The 21610-nt window shown below is 37.1% G+C and overlaps 1 protein-coding gene across 3 annotated transcripts in view; it reads left to right on the forward strand.

Annotated features, from left to right (window-relative positions):
- ERC1 (ELKS/RAB6-interacting/CAST family member 1) overlaps positions 1-21610 on the forward strand; it is a 549895-nt gene that overhangs the window by 280164 nt on the left and 248121 nt on the right. For all 3 annotated transcript variants that reach the window (XM_080810688.1, XM_080810687.1, XM_080810689.1), the window contains one exon: positions 3711-3871. In XM_080810688.1, the coding sequence (XP_080666814.1) occupies positions 3711-3871 (161 nt within the window). The remainder of the gene's footprint in view (positions 1-3710; positions 3872-21610) is intronic.

Here is a 21610-nt window from a genome sequence, read left to right on the forward strand (position 1 = left end):
AGTGGGAAACTATAATCTGGGTGTTGTAGTGCTCAAAGTTGTTGGCTCTCACTGCTTTTAACTCCTAGGTAGTAAGTATGTAGGTGTGTCTTTTCCTTTTGGTTCTGGAATATATAAAGTATAAGCCCTTTTTTATGTACATGAAAAAACATAAAGTTGGATGAAATAAGGAAGTCAGAAGATTCAATTATAAAATGTTCATAAACTGGGGCGCCTGGATGGCTCAGTGGGTTAAAGCCTCTGCCTTCGGGTCAGGTCATGATCTCAGGGTCCTGGGATCGAGCCCCACATCGGGCTCTCTGCTCAGCAGGGAGCCTGCTTCCCTTCCTCTCTCTCTCTGCCTGCCTCTCTGCCTACTTGTGATCTCTGTCAAATAAATAAAATCTTTAAAAAAATAAAATAAAATGTTCATAAACTGATAGAATGAACCAGTGATTTATTTTGGAATATATATGTCAAAGACAAAAACAAAGAAATGGAAGGGATTAAGTAACAAATTTAGAATGGTGATGAACTATCATGGGGGTCTTTGGGCATACAGTTGGATAGATGCACCTACAAAGCTTGTGGATAGTGAGTATATAGATGTGTGTGTTGTTCTTGGTTCTGGAGTATATGTGTATTCCTTCTTTATATACATATATTTACATTGGATATTTATGAAACTTAAAGGTATTTATGCACAAAGCATTGTGAAATTATCTTTCCTATAATTTGTAAGTAGTCTTTAGATAATTTGTGTTCTTGGGTGCCTGGGTGGCTCGGTTGAGCGTCCGGCTCTTGGTTTTGGCTCAGGTCATGATCTCAGGGTTGTGTGATCAAGCTCTGCGTCAGGCTCCATGCTCTGTAGGGAGTCTGCTGGAGATTCTGTCTCTCACTCTTCTCTCTCCCTTTGCCCTCCCCTCTTTTCCCTTCTCTCTAAAAATATGTAAATAATTCTTTAAAAAATAATTTATGACCTTTTGCCAACTGGACCAAAAGTGCCTTCTTACTGTGGCTATTAAAGTTCTTCTTACTATTTATAATAGTAATATTATACTATATATATATAGTATTTTATATATATATCCCCTATATATACCCATATACTATATGGGTATTAGTTGAATACCCATATTGATAAAGATGAATTTTAACCATTACACTGTATTTATTCAGTTGCATTTATATTGTAGATCTAAACGTGAAATAAGTAAGAGAAAGACAAATACTGTATGATCTTATTTCTATATGGCATCTAAAACAAAACAAAAGATACAGACTCATAGAAAAAGAGATCAGTCTTGTTACCAGAGGTAGGGGGTGGGTCAAATAGGACTTGGAAAAAGGTGGTCAAAAAGTACAAACTTCCAGTTAGAAGATTAAGTAGTAAGGATGTAATGTACACAGCATGAGGACTGTAACTAACAGTGCTCTATGATATATAGGAATGTTATTAAGAGAGCAAATCCTAAGATTTGCCATGAAAAGGAGGAAGTCGGTTTTTCCTTTATTCTTTTTATTGTATTTATATGACAAGATGGATGGATGTTAGCTGATCATATTGTGGCAATCATTTCACAATATATGTAAATCCAACCATTATGCTGTACACCTTAAAATTAAACAGTGATGTATGTCAGTTATTTCTCAGTAAAACTGGAAAAAGTCTTTTTTAAAATGGTTTTTATCAAAAGTTCCTTCAATAAATTTTGCTAATGTCACGCAGTAGAATTCTATACAGTTAAGAGAATTACAGAACTATAATTATACCCAGTAATATGGATAGATCTCTGAGTGAAGAAAATCTGTACTTAAAATCATATAATTCCATCTGTACAGAGTTAAATAGGCAAAACTAATGTAATGCTAGAATAAAAGTTAGTCTTAATCTAGGAAGAGGTTTTGAGATGTGTTTCTGGGGGACTGTTAATATTTTGTTTATTGGTCTGTGTTCTCATTACATAGGTGTGTTCCACTTAAAAATTTTCAAGTTGCACATTTATCATTTGTGTATTTTTCTGTATTTATGTTGTATTTCCATAAAGCATTTACCAAAAATTTTAGATGCATAAGCGTATATATAAAGTGAGCTTCCTTTTTGTATAGAAAAAGGAGGAATAAGTTGTTTGTAATACATCTAAGTTATATAAGAAACTGATATCATAACTTACTTGGGGTAGTGAAAGGTTGGGAGGGAGAATTTTTTATTTGTTTAAGGTGAGTTCATAAGAGATAGAAATATCCGACACTTTATTAGAGCTTCTATAAATGGTGCCGTCCATTACTGATTTCGTGTTATAAGATTTTGTGTTATAAGAACATATTATATGTCATTATATATCATTCCAATTCAGTTTTAAATAAGTTTTTAAATGAATTAAACTTATTAAAATGGGATCATCCTTATTTGCAGTTTTCAAAGGGTGGATAATGATACATGTTAACATAAAGCTTGTAAATATATGAATGCATATCCAAGGAGAGCTGCATGATGATATATATTCTTGCAGCAGTGTTCTCACAGCTGTTAGCTGAGAACATTAACTTGATCACTTCTGAAAAGATACACAAAGTAAGATGATTCAGGTGCCAAAACACTAAATGTATCTGTTTATTATCAGTGTTGAGCAGCTGTTACCAATCAATATGGAAAGTTTGGTTAGGTCTGAGGCACTAACATCCTGGGGTCTGTTAACAACTCTGATTTGTTATATTGCAGTTTTGTCTCTAAACTGTTCTCAGTTTTAGTATCATACAAATTGATTTTATGTAGAAGTCAGTGAACGGCAAGTCCCCCACCCATCTCTTCCTATGAAAAGCCTTGCCGTCACTAAAATTATTTCTTGGCAAGCGGCAGCCTGACATAAACTCTTGTGATTGGTGCAGTTGGCTGGTTGATTACCTGATTTAGGTTGGTTTTGGTATTAACACATTTTTGCCAACATACATTTTGCTTCGGAATTAAAATGTACATGTTTATTTAAGTAATTCTGATTTGGATGCCACCCAGAGTGAGTGGAAATGACTGATGAAGTATATACTGTGTTCTCTTAGCTCCTTGTGTTGTAGAGTTCTGTCTTTTCTCCCTCAGGAGTTTTTTCAAGTCTTGTTAAAGCATTCTCTCTCCTCTCTATGTGGTCATGTATTTTTCTTTCTCTTTCCTGCCTTCCTTGAGAAAACTCTACTTCAGAGCAAGAAGCTGTCTGATTGAATTCCAGCTCTCTTCTCCAAAAGAAATTATTTTTAATGGTGTAAACAGAAAAATCTTTGGATGAATAAAAATGACTTATTTTGTTTATACTGAGTGTTATAGTCAAGTTTATGTCTTTTATTTCTTATAATCCTTCAAGAGAAATTTACTATGATTTTGTTCCTTATATTTTTATCTGTGTTATATTGTGAATTCCATGGAAATTTGTGGGCCATTTCCAGTAAATTCTAACTGTGGCAAATTTGACTTCTTGAACTGATGCAGTTGTGTTTATCAAAAAGAAAATGAAGTTCTTTTCGGCGTAACTTGTGAAGAATTAGAGTGGAGGAGAGACCAGAGATGCATTTCTTTATTTGGTATATGGTCTGGATATATATGTTTGAACCAGCAACAGTACAGGATTTTTGCTATATGTGTGTGTGTTTAATCTTGTGGACCTGGAAATTGCCCGTTACTTAGCTCTCTGTCTTTAATTGATCAAAATGCTCAGTTTTTCTCTTTTCCATACTTATCACAGGTGGAGGAATTACTGATGGCCATGGAGAAAGTGAAGCAGGAACTGGAGTCCATGAAAGCCAAGTTGTCCTCTACTCAACAGTCTCTGGCAGAAAAGGAAACTCATTTGACCAATCTTCGTGCAGAAAGAAGGAAACACTTAGAGGAAGTTCTGGAGATGAAGTAAGTGTTTATAATCTTATTTTTCAGGCATGTTCTTAGTAGAAAACCTTTTTCTCATTGTTTTCATCATCAGGCCCAATTTATTACCGCTAACACATAAGCTTAATTTTAATGCATACCTGTATTTCTCACTCCCTAGAACAAATTTGAAACAAATTCTGGTCAAATAGAATTATTTTTGCCTCTTCACTGAATTTTAAAGTCCTCTGGAGAGGGAGGGAGAGAGAGAAAGTGAGTGTGTGTGTAGGTGTATGTGTATAACCATATGGAGTTGGCATCTCTGAAATTTCTAAAATCTTATGGAAAGGTTAGCCATATTGCTGAGCTTCCTGAGGAACATGACTGTTGGTCCTGAGGTCCTGTGATAGCCAGGCACTTTTTAAAAACATTTTTTATTATAAACACTTCCAAAGGTATGCAAAAGTAGAGAGAATAATATAATGAGTCCCTACATAAATATCCCCCGTGTTTCCCCCCATCATTTTCCTACTAGTCCCACATCATGTGGCTTCCTGAGATAATTTGTTGTGAGGCATGTGCATGTCTGCTGGTCCATAACAGTTGCTCCTTTTTCTTCATTGTGGCACCATGCCCTACACCCCTACAGAATTGCCCTGCTTCCAGGTTTTATAAAGACAGATTTATCCTGGGACAGCTCAGCAACCTTCTTTACCTCAGCAGTTATCTATATTTTTGTTGTCTTTTCTTCTGTTTCAGAAAAGATGCTCTCTCTCCATCATAAGGCTAGCTTCTGACCTCTATCACAGGTTTTAAGCACATATCCCCTTCTCTGCGGTCTTCATCTGTTAGTCTTCTCTCACATAATCTGTGCTCACTTTCTATTAGTTTCTTCTTCTCTGCATAAAACTGAGTCTTTCTGACCTACAATAAATAGACTTCTCAGCTCAGCAAGTACTTTGGGTTAATATCACCTCTTCTTTTCTGCTGCTTGGAACTATCAATAAATGTTGAGTACCCAAATTACAGAGCAGACGAGCATCTTGCCATGAGAGTTTTCCTGACACGTGTGGTATCCTGACAGCAGCCTAAGAGTTGAGAAAGCAGTTGTTGGGGTGTCACCTGCATGTAGGATAGGTTATTAGGCCACAGTGTAAGGTTAAGAGATTCTAATCGTTCAGAAAAGCATTACAGGTGATCTACTTTTAGAAGTGATGAGTACTTGAAGCCAAAAATAAATTTGTATGCTGGGAGAATAGGGGGAGGTTAGTGTTCTGAGTATCATCAAGAGGATAAAGTTTGTTAATATGCTGCAGTTAGTGTAAGACATGTTTTTTGTCACTGGTGGTTGAAACTGAAAGCTTGGTATTTTGGAGATGGAGTACTAGAGGTAACTTTTGAATAATAAAGCATGAAATTATTTGAATGGAAGAGGTCTGGGAACCATTCCTAAAAAATGGTATGGGATAGAGTTGAGAAGCAAATTAAATCACAGCCTAAAGGATTTAAGAAGATGGAAGAAGGATGGATATAATGTTGTGGAAAACAAGAGTATCTCATGATGTTCTGAAGCAGAAACAGGCCTCACTAAAGTAACAGTAGGGTGTTGTTTTTTTTTTGCTCCATGCACCAATATCTTGATTTTTACCTGTCAGATCTTTCCTACTAAGTACAGATACCTGCTTATAGCAAAATCGTGGTGTATTTGTATGGGAATTTTCTTTTATCATTAGGACTTTGGAAAGATATGAAAGAAGTTTTAAAGGAATTCTTGACTTCAAGTTATGAAAAGGGAGTGGTGTATAATTTTTTTTTCTTTTTCAGTACCACAGTGCTACACTCTGTTGTGGACTTCCCTTTCCAAACCAGGTCTGAGATTACATTTCTGAAAACTATTATGATTAGCAAAACTATTTTTGGTAACATCAAGCACTCACACAATAAGGCATGGGATAAACGATTAAAGTATGTAGAGAAATTTTTAAGTAGTCTAGAAATTTAGTAAAACAAACATTGAATGAAAGTTCTAGAAATAAAGTGCTAAAACCTGGCTCTGATGGACGACCTATCTCTTAAATCACCTTTTTCGGTTTCCCAGAGTATATTCTGTGGCATCATGACGCTCTTAGATTTTTCATTAGTTTGTGTCGTGCAGATTTACCAACATAAAGGTTTTGTTGTTGTTGTTGTTATTGTTTTGGTCTGTGGTTTATTTTTTTTATTATGTTCAGTTAGCCAACATATAGTACATCATTAGTTTTTGATGTAGTATTCCCAGCATGAAGTTTTAAAAGTAGTCCTTGCTTTAATTCCCACTTAAATTTCCCCTTGTCTTTCAGTTTCATATCTTAGTAAAATAGTGGTCAAATACTTTCCTTTTAATAAGTTATCTCAGCACTTTAGACATAGTTCTCTATCCACATATTCTGTTGGGAGTGTGATGGTTCTTTAACTGGCCTGCTCTGTTTGCACTGCCCTGTAGGCCAGCCCGCATAGCACTACCAAGTCTAGGAAGCAGCTAGTATTCTGTTCTTTCCTCTTAGAACAGTGAATTGAATTCCCTATTTTTTTTTAATGTAGATTTCCAATGTATGGCCTACAAATAAAAACTAATGCTTCATAAAACCTCAGTTGAAAACTGTACCCTAAGTGTAATTATATACAAAACTCTATGAATGACATATTGTGGGTTCTAATACAGTGAGCTTTTGATTCCTTTTTGCTATGAAGCTGAGCAAGAGAATAGCCTTTCTTCTATATTTTTGGACTCCTTTCTATATGTTGAGCAAGTTCTTCTAATCACCTGTCCTCCGTTGGGGGTGTCTCAGTTCCTACAACTTTGCTCTGAATTTACTTCATTCTTTTGTTAGTTTATAAGGCGTTTACTCCCTCCAACTAGTTCTACATGATCTCTGTCTCTAATTATTTATGGCAACTAGTAAAAACATACTTCATGGAATGAAAGAGCCTGAATCTGAACTTACTAGTTCTATGACTTAAGCAAGTTCTTTAACCTCTCTCTGCCTCAGTCTGCTCATTTTTAGAATAGCGATAATAATTGTTCCTGCTTCATAGAATTTTCATGACATTTTTTCTTTGTTTCGTGGCAGGACCCACCATATTTTAAATATTCACATTGCTTAATTATGGATAATTGAATAAGTAAAAGGAGTTGTTCATTATAACCCCAGAACTTGAAATGTAGAAGAAACATGGGAGGAATGGCAGTGTGCAAGAGACTGAGACACGTATATGTGTGAGTCGGAATCTAGAATAAGAAAAGTCTCTCCTGAGGAAAAGGCAGAGCTGACCTATATATCTAAAAATATAGAAATTTTTCTTTAAGATTTTGTTTATTTATTTGGCACACACAGAGAGAGAGAGAGCACAAATAGGCAGAGGGGCAGGCAGAGGAAGAGGGAGAAGCAGGCTCTCCACTGAGCAGGGAGCCCGATGTGGGGCTCGATCTCAGGACCCTGGAATCATGACCTGAGCCAAAGGCAGTTGCTTTAACCGACTAAGCCACCCAGGCGCCTCTAAAAATAGAGAAATTTTTTTAGCAAAGCACAGGAATAGTCTAGTTTTCTGCAGTAATCCTGACCATGTCAGACCAAAAGGGATGATCTAATCATTCTTCTCTAACCCTAGCATTTATGATTGTAATTTCTGAGCATCTTTTACAAACAAATGGTGGCCCTGAGTTTGAAGACTTGTGAAACTGCTCACTTAGTAGCCTGCTAGTGAGCCAGTAGAAACATTTGTGTTGGTTCACCAGCCTTGAAGGAACATTTTTATTGGCAGATCCCATGTTGGTTCTTCTTTTCCTTATGCCATGGTTTTGTTAGCCATTATTTTTTTATTCCACTTTTATATTAGTCTCTTTCCCTAAGAAAGAGAGGATGAATTGGAGAAGGGGACGTAATAAAATAACAATTATAATAACCATAATAAATTTTAAGTATCAGCTCAGGTCATGAGTTTGAGTAGTAAGATTTCTAGATGAGAGCTGGTTCATTCTCCACTGCCTTGCATTCACACTCCTACTGCCATCTCACCCTATGTTGGCACTATGAATAAAAAGACTCATTTTTCATGTTTAATAAAAATTTTTATGAAACTATGAATTTGACTACCCTGAGAACAGGTTTGTTTGGGAGAAGTGATAGAAGAGCCCTTTTGTTTCTTTGAGATTCCAGAGCCATTTGATAAGTAGCATTCCATTAGTAAAGTTGGCAGAGGAATTCAAACCTCTGTGGGCTAAATTATATACTCTTGAGATGCCTTTGGCTAAAGAAAGCTCTTAACTTCCCACAACAGAAAGTAAATTTTCATATGTACCTAGGAAGAGTCCTATAATATAATCTAAATTCTGACATTTAAAGTATCTTTTAAGAGAAAGAAATAGAATATGTTTAGAATTAAGAAAGTTATTGAAAATGCTTACTTGAAAAAGTTCAGACTATTTGGGGATAGTATAGGTTTGGTGTCAATCTATTACACCTTGAATAATTAAAATGAGTCTTTTTTTTTTTTAAAGATTTTATTTATTTATTTGACAGAGACATAGAGAGGGAACACAAGCAGGGGGAGTGGGAGAGGGAGAAGCAGGCTTCCTGCTGAGCAGGGAGCCCGATGCGGGGCTTGATCCCAGGACCCTGGGTTCATGACCTGAGCTGAAGGCAGACGCTTAACGACTGAGCCAACCAGGTGCCCCAAGTCTGTATTTTTTTTTAAAGAAGTTATTTGAGAGAGAGAAAACAAGAGAGAGCAATAGAGAGAGAGAGAGACCATGAATGGGGGGAGGGGCAAAAAGAGAGGGGAAGGCAGGCTCCCCCCTAAGCAGCAGCCCCCTCCAAATGCTGGGATGGATCCCAGAATACTGGGATCACAACCCAAGCTGAAGGCAGACCCTTAACAGACCAAGCCACCATGTGCCTGAGAGTTTGTATTTTAAATTATTTTATCTTCTGATATCCTGTATTTCATTTTCAAATTTATTGTAATGTTGCTGACATTAAAGAAAAGAAATCCCAGTTGAGCATTTATGACAGCCTTCTAAATTAACCACAAAATTGAAAAGTCATGCAAATGTATCATAGGAGCAGTTACACCCTAGTAACAAATTGAAGTGTCTTCTAAGTAACATTAGAACATGTATACTTTTTGCAAAGCCACATTTATTTATACCTCTATCACATACCTTTATTGGAGGCAGTAGCCATATGATAAAGGACTTGTAGTGAAGCTGGAAGCATTTTTCACATTGACTTGAAATACTGAAATTTAAATATTCTGTAGGAAATCACATAAATTAATATAAAAATTTCCTATACTTGAAAAAGAAAACAAAGTATGCTGAATAGCATAACTATAAACAAGAGACAGCTGGGACTGGTCCTTGTTAAAATGATAAAGCAGAGTTTGTGTCTATAATCAACTATCCCTTGGGACTTTGGGTCTTTCTCTCTAGTCTTAATCCCTTAATTCTGCCCCCTTTTTTTCTACCCTTATCTCCAGCTCACTTATGTATCCACCTTATAGGATATGTAATCTTAACTGTTCTTTGCATCTTTCCTCATTAGGCTAATAGTTTACTTGAGGCTCTTAATGATTATAGAACAGTAGAAGAAATGGCTTTGTTAATATAATAGTTGCTAGAATATTCTATCTCTTTTTGCTCCTAAACTTTGACCATGATGCTCAGCTTTTCACAAGATAGGCATGTGTATTATAAATTTTTTTCTCAAATCTTTTTATTTTCTTGTGACCCAAATTGGAATGAATTACCAATAACCCCAAATATCCCATGCCTTTCTCTTCCCTAAACCTTAATCCATCTTTTAGCCATTTAAAGCCACATATAACTTCCAAATAGAAGAAATCATATTCTTAAAAAAAAAAAAAATCATGCTTCTTAATCATCTTTTCATGTAAAGAGCCTCAAATGGCTGGAATAATCTCTAAGTAACAAGTAAAGCATTGAGCTTTTTAGATAAAGACCCCCAAAGTACCTTTCTTTTTCATCCTTTACAGTACTTTCTCTGCCCCATCAATATATATGGTTTGTGTGTAAGAATGTCCTTGTGTGTGCAAGGATGGAATTAAGAATATAAGTCATTTTCTTTCTCCCAAAGGAGAAAGGAATATGATTTATTATCCTACTTGTTTTCATTTTCTCCTCTGCTGGAGGTGTGGGGTCAATCCTGGTCCCTTCTGTTAAATATAAATGCATCAGTTAAAGGACTAACTGTTGCAGGTAGGTAAGCCTTAACCTAATTGCAGTACCCATTTTGAGAAAATCTGTTGTGTAATATACCAGTATGAAAACTTTTTTGGTTTGAGAGTTAAAAACAAAACAAACTTTTCCTTTCATGACCTTTCTTTACTGTGCCCTCAGACGGTGCTTTACAGAAGGTACCTACCTAGGTGCTCATTCTGTAAATGGGTAAAACTTCTGTTGGGCTTTGCATGTAGATGGTAGTAATCCATCCATTTAATCATAAGTTTTTCCTATCAGAAGATCCAGTTATGAGTATTATAAACATCAAAGATGCTCCCTGCAACAAAGAGTGTGTTTACATTTAAGCCAGTTTGCTTATATATAAAACAGGTATAATAATATTTGGACCCACCTCATGCTGTTGTTGTGAGGATCAAATCAGGTAAAGTTATGGAAACATTTTAAAATTAGTGAAGCTGAATATTTGCAAAGCAAGATATTCAGAATTGAAGATCCAGTCTGCAGGTAACTTCTTAGGTCTGCAGTTTTCTTGTTCTGAAATGAAAGGGTTTCTTAAATCTCTAAGATCCCTATCATTTAACAGTTATATGTATAGTTCTTTAAGTGACCATTTGAAGTCCCTTGATTTTATAGTTGTAAATGCTCTGAGTAAATCTGGGAAGGAACTTACATATAAACAATATACTGAAAAGAGGTTGGGGGTCAGATGTCCATGAATTCTTAACCTAGAACTAGGCTGCATATTCTTTGGATGAGACTACCCAGGGTTTACCAGAGATTAACTACTACAGGGATGAAAGTGGAATTGTGATACCGAAGGTAGAGAAGGGCTGGGGAATTTGGAGTTCTGATCCAGTCCAGAGTGACAAAATGCTTGTTAAAACGTCTGGCATCTTGCTGAAGTAACAGGAAGCTGGAGGGGGCGGGGTGGTGTTTGTTCTGTTTTTTTATTAATTATTTTTATTAACATATAATGTACTATTTGCTCTAGGAGTACAGGTTTGTGAATCATCAGGCTTACATACTTCACAGCACTCACCATATCACATACCCTCCCTAATGTCCATAATGCAACCACCCTCTCCACAACCCCCTCCCCCCAGCAACCCTCAGTTTGTTTTGTAAGATTAAGAGTCTCTTATGGTTTGTCTCAAGAATAGGGAACATGAACTCTAATAAAGCCTACTGTAGACCCAGACCAACAAAACTTAAAGTTCTAAGAAAGTCTGTAGGGAAGATTGAATTTGGAAAATGAATCTTACCAAGATAGAGAGGTCTGGGAAATACCCTGTGCTTTTAGCAGATTAGCCTAACAAAGGATAAATATAAGCCTACAAAAGTACAATGAAGTCAACTGTTAACTAAATTACCTACTAGAATAAAAAGTATTGCCCTTCAGAGGAACATAACAGAATCCAGAGTCTTTACAGTATATCAACTATGGTATTCTATATTGGGTTTTAAAATTTGCCAGACATGCAAAGAAACAATAACATATGACCCATAATGAAGAAAAACATGGAGTAGAAATCGGCTCCAAGAAGTCCTATGTATCATAATTAGCAGAAAAAGACTTTAAAGTCACCTTATAAATAAGCCTCAGGGACTTAATGGAAAATGATGATATAGGAAATCTTAGCCAACTAAGGAAACTATTAAGAAATGGAAATTTGAAAACTGAAATTTTAATGAAAAGCTCACTGAATTGTTTTAATAACAGATTAGAGCTGTCAAAAAAAAAGAGTCTATAAATTTTAAATGAAATCAATAGATATCCAGTTTGAAGAGCAGGGAGAATGAGGGGTATTACAAAATGAATGGAGCCTTAGTGATATGTTGGGTAATATTAAATAGTAGACTAACATACAGGTAACTAGGATACAAAATGATTAAAAGAGTAAGACAGGAGCAGAAAAAATTTTTTAAATAATAACTGAAATATTTCTCTAATTTGAATACATAGATTTAAATACATAGATTAAATACATAGATTTAAAGAGGTCTATAGGAAATTTAATTTTTTTGTAAACATAAAATTGCTCTTAAAATATCTTAAACAAAACAAAACACATGTATTTACATACCCCAGAAACTTCGTGAAACCTAGTAAGATAAATACAAAGAAAACCACATCTGTTGACATTGTAATTCAATTGCTGGAAACAAAACATGGGGAGAAAAACAAAAGCAACAAGAGGAAAAAAGATACTACATGAAAGGAAAATATGGTAGCTGAGTTCTTATCAAAAACATTGGAAATCAGAAGAAAATGGAACTTCTTTTAAAGTACTGGGGAAAAAATTGTTAGACTAGAATTCTATGGCCAAATAAAAGACTATTATAAAACTAGGGTTAAATATGGACATTTTCAGTTAAACATGAAAAGGCTTCATTTCTAGAAAAACTGCTCTATAAGAAATGTGAATAGATGTTCTTCTAGCTGAGAGGAAATGAAACCAGATGGGACCATGAATTTATAGGAGAGAATAAAGAACATCAGACCTGGCAAATTAGTTGACATATATAGAAGACTTGCTTTTTTCTTCACATAGCCTCCTTAAAAGACAACTGACTATTTGAAGCAAAAATAACAGCATTGTTTGGTGGAGTTTACAATGTATATAAAAGTGAATATGCCAAAACTAGCACAAGAGGTGGGGGTGTAGCTCTGTATTGTGTTAAGGTTGTTACCTTTGTGAAATAGAAAGTAGGAAGAATCGGGAAGTTTTATAATTTCTAATCTTAACAGACTGTGGTAAGTTAAAGATGCATATTGTTAGCTATAGAGCAACTTCAAAAAGTTAATCAGAAAAACAAAAATAGAAAACAAACCCCCGCCGAAAATCCGGTAGATGAAATAAAACATAATAATAAAAGTTATTTCATTTAATCAGAAAAAAAAGGACAGGAAAAGGAACAATAGAGGAACAAAGAATGGAAGGGATAAATGGATGACAGATAGAAATTCAGCATATCAGTACTTACATCAAAATCTAAAACACTCCAATTAAAGGACAGAGATTATCAGAATGGATTTTTGAAAGAGGCAATGTTGTATATAACACACAGACTGTAATAAACACAAATACATTTAAATTAATGAATGGAAAAAGATGGTCTTTGTAAACAGTAATCATAAGAAACCTGGTATGGCTATATTGATATCAGATGAAAGAGACTTCCAAAGAGTCTTTCTGAATTAAGGATGTATCATAATGATAGAGGAGACAATTCATCAGAAAGATATAACAGTTCTTTGTAATGTAGGTACTCAAAAACAGAGTTTCAAAATTCCTGAAGGGCAAACTGGAAGAACTAAAGGGGAAAACAGGCAAATCAATAGTCATCAGTCATCAGTGAAGATTATAACCCCTGTTTCTCAGGATTTGATAGAATAAGTGACCAAAAAAAAAGCAATAAAAATATAGAATATTTAAGACTATCAACTTGACCTATTTGATATTTATAGAATAGTACACCTGAAACTGAAGGATTATATATATTGTTTTCTGAATATGTGTGGAATGTTCACCAATGTAGACCATATGTTGGGCAATAAAAATAAATCTTAACTTCACAAGACTAAATATGTCAGAATTGTTCTCTGACCACAGTGAAATTAAGTTAGAAGTTATTAAGATATCTGGAAAAGCCCCCAAATGTTTAGAAATTAAATAATACAGTTCTAAATACCATGGCTCAGAGAAGTCATAAGGAATATGATAAGTCATTTTGAACTGAATGAAAATGAAAATGTTAAATTTTGTGTTATACATTCAACTAGTGCTTATACCTTTGAATGTCTGTATTGGAAAAGAAGAAAGTTTAAATTCAGTTATCTGAATTCTACACTATGAAACTAGAAAAAGAAAAAGCAAAGGAAACCAAAGTAAATAGAAAGAAGGAAAAAATAAAGATAAGAGCAAAAATCAAGGAAATAGAAAATAGCATGGAAAATTCAAAAAGTCAACCATGGTTTGTCAGAGAATTAATAAAATTGATCAGCCCCCTAGCAAGACTGACCCAAGGAAGAAGGAAGACATGTGAACTAACATTTTTGGAATGAAAGAGGGGAAGAGGGTTCTAAGGGCATCTGAAAAGATAATAAGAATATTTTGAATAAGTTTATACTAATAAATTTGATAACTTAGATATAATAGATAAATTCCTTTAAAAATACAGTTTATTAAAACTGGCTCAAAATCAGGAATATAAAATTGACCAGCCTATATCTATTAAAGATACTGAATTTATAATCAAAAACATTTCCACAAAGGAAACTCCAGGCCCACATGGCTTCACTGGTGAATTTTACTAAACACTGAAGTAAGAAATAATAACAATCTTGCAGACACTCTTTCAGGAAATACTTAATTCATCTTAATGAGGCCAGAATTAGCCCCACACCTAAATCTGGCAAAGACATACAAAAGGAGAACTTTACAGGTCAATCTACCTCATGAACATTGGCATAAAAGTCCCCAGCAGAGAGGGAGGAGTCAAGATGGCGGAGAAGTAGCAGGCTGAGACGACATCGGGTAGCAGGAGATCAGCTAGATAGCTTATCTAACCATTGTGAACACCTATAAATCCAACGGGAAATCGAAGAGAAGAAGAGCAACAATCCCAGAAACAGAAAATCGATCACTTTCTGAAAGGTAGGACCTGCGGAGAAGTGAATCCAAAGCGACGGGAAGATAGACCCCGGGGGGAGGGGCCGGCACCCGGCAAGCGGCGGAGCGACGGAGCACAAAATCGGGACTTTTAAAAGTCGGCTCCACTGGGAGACATCGCTCCAGAGGCTAAACTGGGGGGAAACCCAGGCGGGGTCAGCATAACCCCAGGACCCGCGGGGTCACAGAAGGACTGGGGGTGTCTGAGTGCCGCAGAGCTCGCAGGTATTAGAGCGGGGAAGCCGGCTATAGCGACAAAGCCGAGGAGTGAGCTCTAAGCCCGGGGTTACCTTGTGCCGGTCGCAGGCTGGGTGGGCTCGGAGCGCGGCCGGAGGCCACGGAGACAAAAGCGACCCGGCGCTTTTCTCCAGCTCCAACAATTGACTGCTTTCCTCGAGGCGCGACCGCAAGCCAGGGAGGCGGGGCTATTGGGCGCTTTGCTCTGAGAGCGCACTGAGGAGCGGAACCCCAAGCTCTCGGCTCCTCTGGGCCGAGAGATTGGGAGGCCGCCATCTTCATTCCCGTCCTCCGGAACTCTACGGAAAGCGCTCAGGGAACAAAAGCTCCCGAAAGCGAACCCGAGCGGATTACTTAGCCCGGCCCCTGGCAAGGGCGGTGCAATTCCGCCTGCGGCAAAGACACTTGAGAATCACTACAACAGGCCCCTCCCCCAGAAGATCAACAAGAAACCATCCAAAACCAACTTCAGTCACCAAGAACAGCGGAATTCCACAGCAGGAGAAAGCAAATCCTACCTGGACAAAATGACAAGGCGGAAAAACTCACCTCAAAAAAAAGAACAAGAGGCCGTACCGAAGGCTGGAGACCTAATCAATACAGACATAGGTAGCATGACAGATCTAGAGTTCAGAATGACAATTCTCAAGGTTCTAGCCGGGCTCGAAAAAGGCATAGAAGATATTAGAGAAACCCTCTCCGGAGAGATAAAAGCCCTTTCTGGAGAAATAAAAGAACTAAAATCTAACCAAGTTGAAATCAAAAAAGCTATTCATGAGGTGCAATCAAAAATGGAAGCTCTCACTGCCAGGATAAATGAGGCAGAAGAAAGAATTAGTGACATAGAAGACCAAATGACAGAGAATAAAGAAGCTGAGCAAAAGAGAGACAAACAACTACTGGAACACGAGGAGAGGATTCGAGAGATAAGTGACACCATAAGACGACACAACATTAGAATAATTGGGATTCCAGAAGAAGAAGAAAGAGAGAGGGGAGCAGAAGGTATATTGGAGACAATTATTGGAGAGAATTTCCCTAATATGGCAAAGGGAACAAACATCAAAATCCAGGAGATGCTAAGAACGCCCCTCAAAATCAATAAAAATAGGTCCACACCTCGTCACCTGATAGTAAAATTTACAAGTCTTAGCGACAAAGAGAAAATCCTGAAAGCAGCCCGGGAAAAGAAGTCTGTAACATACAAGGGTAAAAACATTAGATTGGCAGCGGACCTATCCACAGAGACCTGGCAGGCCAGAAAGAACTGGCATGATATATTCAGAGCACTAAACGAGAAAAACATGCAGCCAAGAATACTATATCCGGCTAGGCTATCATTGAAAATAGAAGGAGAGATAAAGAGCTTCCAGGACAAACAAAAGCTGAAAGAATTTGCAAACACCAAACCAGCTCTACAGGAAATATTGAAAGGGGTCCTCTAAGCAAAGAGAGACCCTAAAAGTAGTAGATCAGAAAGAAACAGAAACAATATACAGTAACAATCATCTTACAGGCAATACAATGGCACTAAATTCATATCTCTCAATAGTTACCCTGAATGTTAATGGGCTAAATGCCCCAATCAAAAGACACAGGGTATCAGAATGGATAAAAAAACAAAACCCATCCATATGCTGCCTCCAAGAAACTCATTTTAGACCCGAAGACACCTCCAGATTTAAAGTGAGGGGGTGGAAAACAATGTACCATGCTAATGGACATCAGAAGAAAGCTGGGGTGGCAATCCTTATATCAGATCAATTAGATTTTAAGCCAAAGACTATAATAAGAGATGAGGAAGGACACTATATCATACTCAAAGGGTCTGTCCAACAAGAAGATCTAACAATCTTAAATATCTATGCCCCTAAAATGGGAGCAGCCAACTATATAAACCAATTAATAACAAAATCAAAGAAATACATCGACAGTAATACAATAATAGCAGGGGACTTTAACACTCCCCTCACTGAAATGGACAGATCATCTAAGCAAAAGATCAACAAGGAAATAAAGGCCTTAAATGACACACTGGACCAGATGGACATCACAGATATATTCAGAACATTCCATCCCAAAGCAACAGAATATACATTCTTCTCTAGTGCACATGGAACATTCTCCAGAATAGACCACATCCTGGGTCATAAATCAGGTCTCAATTGGTACCAAAAGATCGAGATCATTCCCTGCATATTTTCAGACCACAATGCTCTGAAGCTCGAACTCAATCACAAGAGGAAATTTGGAAAGAACGCAAATACATGGAGACTAAACAGCATCCTTCTAAAAAATGAATGGGTCAACCAGGAAATTAAAGAAGAATTGAAAAAATTCATGGAAACAAATGATAATGAAAACACAACAGTTCAAAATCTGTGGGACACAACAAAGGCAGTCCTGAGAGGAAAATATATAGCAGTGCAAGCCTTTCTCAAGAAACAAGAAAGGTCTCAAATACACATCCTAACCCTACACCTAAAGGAGCTGGAGAGAGAACAACAAAGAAAGCCTAAACCCAGCAGGAGAAGAGAAATCATAAAGATCAGAGCAGAAATCAATGAAATAGAAACTAAAAAAACAATAGAACAAATCAACAAAACTAGGAGCTGGTTCTTTGAAAGAATTAATAAGATTGATAAGCCCCTGGCCAGACTTATCAAAAAGAAAAGAGAAAGGACGCAAATAAATAAAATCATGAATGAAAGAGGAGAGATCACAACCAACACCAAAGAAATACAAACAATTATAAGAACATACTACGAGCAACTCTATGGCAACAAATTTGACAACCTGGAAGAAATGGATACATTTCTAGAGATGTATAAACTACCACAACTGAACCAGGAAGAAATAGATAACCTGAACAGACCCATAACCAGTAAGGAGATTGAAACAGTCATCAAAAATCTCCAAACAAACAAAAGTCCAGGACCAGACGGCTTCCCAGGGGAATTCTACCAAACATTTAAAGAAGAATTAATTCCTATTCTCCTGAAACTGTTCCAAAAAATAGAAATGGAAGGAAAACTTCCAAACTCATTCTATGAGGCCAGCATCACCTTAATCCCAAAACCAGACAAGGATCCCACCAAAAAAGAGAATTACAGACCAATATCCTTGATGAACACAGATGCGAAAATTCTCACCAAAATACTGGCCAATAGGATCCAACAGTACATTAAAAGGATTATTCACCACGACCAAGTGGGATTTATTCCAGGGCTGCAAGGTTGGTTCAACATCCGCAAATCCATCAATGTGATACAATACATTAATAAAAGAAAGAGTAAGAACCATATGATACTCTCAATAGATGCTGAAAAAGCATTTGACAAAGTGCAGCATCCCTTCCTGATTAAAACTCTTCAAAGTGTAGGGATAGAAGGCACATACCTCAACATTATCAAAGCCATCTATGAAAAACCCACCGCAAATATCATTCTCAATGGAGAAAAACTGAAAGCTTTTCCGCTAAGGTCAGGAACACGGCAGGGATGTCCGTTATCACCACTGCTGTTCAATATAGTACTAGAAGTCCTAGCCTCAGCAATCAGACAACAAAAAGAAATTAAAGGCATCCAAATCGGCAAAGAAGAAGTCAAACTATCACTCTTTGCAGATGATATGATACTATATGTGGAAAACCCAAAAGACTCCACTCCAAAACTGCTAGAACTTATACAGGAATTCAGTAAAGTGTCAGGATATAAAGTCAATGCACAGAAATCAGTCGCATTTCTTTACACTAACAACAAGACAGAAGAAAGAGAAATTGAGGAGTCAGTCCCATTTACAATCGTACCCAAAACCATAAGATACCTAGGAATAAATCTAACCAAAGAGGCAAAGAATCTATACTCAGAAAACTATAAAGTACTCATGAAAGAAATTGAGGAAGACACAAAGAAATGGAAAAATATTCCATGCTCATGGATTGGAAGAACAAATATTGTGAAAATGTCTATTTTACCTAAAGCAATCTACACATTTAATGCAATCCCTATCAAAATCCCATCCATTTTTTTAAAAGAAATAGAACAAATAATCCTAAAATTTATATGGAACCAGAAAAGACCTCGAATAGCCAAAGGAATATTGAAAAAGAAAGCCAAAGTCGGTGGTATCACAATTCCAGACTTCAAGCTCTATTACAAAGCTGTCATCATCAAGACAGTATGGTACTGGCACAAAAACAGACATATAGACCAATGGAACAGAATAGAGAGCCCAGAAATAGACCCTCAACTCTATGGTCAACTAATCTTCGACAAAGCAGGAAAGAATATCCAATGGAAAAAAGACAGCCTCTTCAACAAATGGTGCTGGGAAAATTGGACAGCCACATGCAGAAAAATGAAATTGGACTATTTCCTTACACCACACACGAAAATAGACTCAAAGTGGATGAAGGACCTCAATGTGCGAAAGGAATCTATCAAAATCCTTGAGGACAATGCAGGCAGCAACCTCTTTGACCTCCACCGCAGCAACTTCTTCCTAGGAACATCGCCAAAGGCAACAGAAGCAAGGGCAAAAATGAACTATTGGGATTTCATCAAGATCAAAAGCTTTTGCACAGCAAAGGAAACAGTTAACAAAACCAAAAGACAACTGACAGAATGGGAGAAGATATTTGCAAACGACATATCAGATAAAGGGCTCGTATCCAAAATCTATAAAGAGCTTATCAAACTCAATACCCAAAGAACAAATAATCCAGTCAAGAAATGGGCAGAGGACATGAACAGACATTTCTGCAAGGAAGACATCCAGATGGCCAACAGACACATGAAAAAATGCTCCACATCACTCGGCATCAGGGAAATACAAATCAAAACCACAATGAGATACCACCTCACACCAGTCAGAATGGCTAAAATTAACAAGTCAAGAAATGACAGATGCTGGCGAGGATGCGGAGAGAGGGGAACCCTCCTACACTGTTGGTGGGAATGCAAGCTGGTGCAACCACTCTGGAAAACAGTGTGGAGGTTCCTCAAAAAACTGAAAATAGAGCTACCCTACGACCCAGCAATTGCACTCCTGGGTATATATCCTAAAGATACAAACGTGGTGCTCCGAAGGGGCACGTGCACCCGAATGTTTATAGCAGCAATGTCCACAATAGCCAAACTGTGGAAAGCGCCTAGATGTCCATCAACAGATGAATGGATAAAGAAGATGTGGTATATATACACAATGGAATACTATGCAGCCATCAAAAGACATGAAATCTTGCCATTTGCGACGACGTGGATGGAACTAGAGGGTATCATGCTTAGCGAAATAAGTCAATCGGAGAAAGACAACTATCATATGATCTCTTTGATATGAGGAAGTGGAGATGCAAGGTGGGGGGGTTTGGGGGGAGGTAGGAAAAGAAAAAATGAAAAGATGGGATTGGGAGGGAGACAAACCATAAAAGACTCAATCTCAAGAAACAGACTGAGGGTTGCGGGGGGGAAGGGGGATGGGAGAGGGTGGTGGGGAAATGGACATTGGGGAGGGTATGTGCTATGATGAGTGCTGTGAAATGTGTAAACCAGACGATTCACAGACCTGTACCCCTGGGGATAAAAATACATTATATGTTTATTAAAATAAAAAAATTAAAAAAAAAAAAAAAAGTCCCCAGCAGAGTCTTAGCAAATTGAATCTAACATAAGGAGAAAGCTAATATATTAACAACCAAGTGAGGCTTATTTCTGGAATGTGAGGTTTGTTCAATATTTGTTCAATATAAATGAATTAATTAAGTTTACAACATTAAGAGAATAAAAAATGACACAACAATCAGTACGTTGAGGAAAACCTTTTGACAAAAGGTAACATCCATTCATGTTAAAAACTCTTAGCTTACTAGGAATAGAAAACAGTTTCCTCAGCTAAGTGAAGGGCACATGTGACAGACTGACAGCAGATGTCCCGCCTAATGATGCAAATTGAAGACTTGCCCTCTGAGATTGCAGAGGATATAGAGATGTCCACTCTTACCTCTCTGTTCTTAATTATATTGGAGATCCTAGTTATGTAGTATATCAAGAAAAGAATAAAATTCCAAAGGAAGTAGTACAGTTTTCTTTATATACAGACAACATGATTGTCTAAGCAGGGCAATATATAAAAATCAGTTGTATTTCCATACACTAGCAGCAAGCAAATGGAAACTGATATTTTAGTAAATATTATTTACAATTGCTGCTTCCTGACAGCGCACAGGAGAAGAATTAGGCACACACAAGTCAGCTGCCAGAGAAAGGGAGCGGGGGTCAACGATAGAAAAGACTTGCCCGCAACAACTCTTTAGTCTCATGTTTATTGGAAAGTAGGTAACTACCAACAAGGAAGCTGGAGTAGGTTACACATTGACCATGAGTCTTGTAGATAAGTAAGAAGAAGGGCAAAATCTATCTGGTCAAGCAGTATAAAGTTGATAGTTGAGCAAGCACATTTAAAGGGATCATCTAATTAGCCACAGGTGGTCTCTGGAGTAAGGGATAACAGAAAAAAGAAGCAGGTGGGTTCCCAGCTACTCGGCTTCAAGGATGTATACCGTCCTCTCCCCCAGAGGCCTGTTGCCAGTACCTGTTTTTCTTAAGGCTATATCTAAGCATGCTTGGTGGC

Source organism: Martes martes (genome assembly GCF_963455335.1).
Source record: "Martes martes genome assembly, chromosome: 8".
NCBI lineage: Eukaryota > Metazoa > Chordata > Mammalia > Carnivora > Mustelidae > Martes > Martes martes.